Below are 1,670 nucleotides of genomic sequence, written 5' to 3' on the forward strand. Positions count from 1 at the left end.
AGAGGAGTGTGGAGTGGAATTTGTCTGCTTCTACTTTATTTTGAACTTCGTTTTGATGGTTCAAAAAAATAAAGTATACACCTTCAGAGGGAGCGTTTTGGTACCCAATTCTTAAAAATCAGAAGGATAAAAAATGTTTATTGATTTATATGATTGTAAGAACTCAAATTGCAATATAGTTGTGTACATAAATATGTATTTAATATTGTTTTTAATGTCCTAAGTGCTTATTAATTTTTGTCTCCTCTTGCTCCTAATTTTTTGCACTTCGATTTTGGGGTTCGAAAAAATAAAGTGAACACCCTCAGAGGGGGGGGGTTTGATTCAAGCTCCGTAATTTAGACAGTATTTTATCTGAAAAATATAGAATTTTTATAAAAAACAAACTATATCTATCACATGTATATGATCATCTGTCTCATACTTATCAAAAATGATTATAAAATTTTTAGTAAATTCTAAGTAAAAGGTCTTACTATATAAAGCTATGCTCTAAAGTATTTTGTTGTCATAGCATAGAATTTCTATTTGTTATGACAGCAATCAAAATCCTTTAAAATAATGATATAAATTAAAAATAGATTCAGATTATTTTAATTTTGTTATTAAATTTACATTTTTATTTGTACCTTTTTAAGTATTCTTTAAAATATATTGTTAAAGTTTATACAATAAAAAATCAACACACATCAAATTTTTTAAAAAATACGTTAATTAAAGTTAACAAACAAACAAACTAACTAACATAGAGTACAAATATTGATAGAATTAGTATGAGAATAACAAAATCAATTTTCAAATAATTTTGTAAACAAATATTTTTTTCTATAAATAAATTTTTTTTCATGCCCCAATATGAATTTTCTAATGTTATTAAGTAGTTTTCTAGTTGTAAAATCTATATATGTATCTGAAAATGATTTTGTAAAAAAAGTATGCGATATAATGAAAATTGATGAAGTTTGGCAAAAAGATATATTACGAATAATATATAATTGTTTTGATGATCAAAATAAGGATAATTTAATATTGTTTACTGCTGTTAGTTTGCACAACACATCAAATTTTACGGTTTTAGAACCACAAAACAATTCTCTTAGGTTTAGAAGTAGGGGATTATTACAAATATGTACGCCGAAAAATTATGAAAAACTCACCAAATATTCATCTGATCATGATTATTTAAATAATCCCAAGCTTCTTTTGTCGCTTGATTATAGTACCATTAGGGATTGTGTCAGGTTCTTCGAAATACAGCTAAATAGCTGTTACGATATTGAAAATTATTGCAGATCAATGGGATTAGGAGAATATCGCCATATAAGTCATAGGCTTGATATAAAGAATTTAGAAAAAATTTATGACGAACTATATGCTAATTTCCAATAAAGTATTTTTCTAATTTATATTTAAATATAAAGACTTAATTAAATTTAAATATTTACAATTAAATCTGATAAATTATCAAAAGCAAACATAATTTATACTTTGAAATACCTCTCTTTTAAAATATTGATTAAATTATATAAAGATAACATTCCACTTGTATATCATTATAGTATTTAGTAAACATACATTATATTAGTAATACTTAATTGATAAAATACAATAACACATACAATTGTCAGAAAATTTATGGTGTCGATGTATTTATAAAAAATCTTAATATT

At 23.9% G+C, this 1,670-nt stretch overlaps 1 protein-coding gene across 1 annotated transcript; it reads left to right on the plus strand.

Moving 5' to 3' along the window:
* Window positions 1-855: 855 nt before the first annotated feature.
* VNE69_08084 (spore wall protein 25-like) lies at window positions 856-1,389 on the plus strand (the record flags this gene model as incomplete). Its single annotated transcript, XM_065474400.1, has 1 exon — window positions 856-1,389. One exon carries the CDS (start codon window positions 856-858, stop codon window positions 1,387-1,389), a length of 534 nt encoding a protein of 177 aa, XP_065330472.1.
* Window positions 1,390-1,670: the final 281 nt, after the last annotated feature.

This window comes from Vairimorpha necatrix, chromosome 8 (genome assembly GCF_036630325.1).
Source record: "Vairimorpha necatrix chromosome 8, complete sequence".
Classification (NCBI taxonomy): Eukaryota; Fungi; Microsporidia; family Nosematidae; genus Vairimorpha; species Vairimorpha necatrix.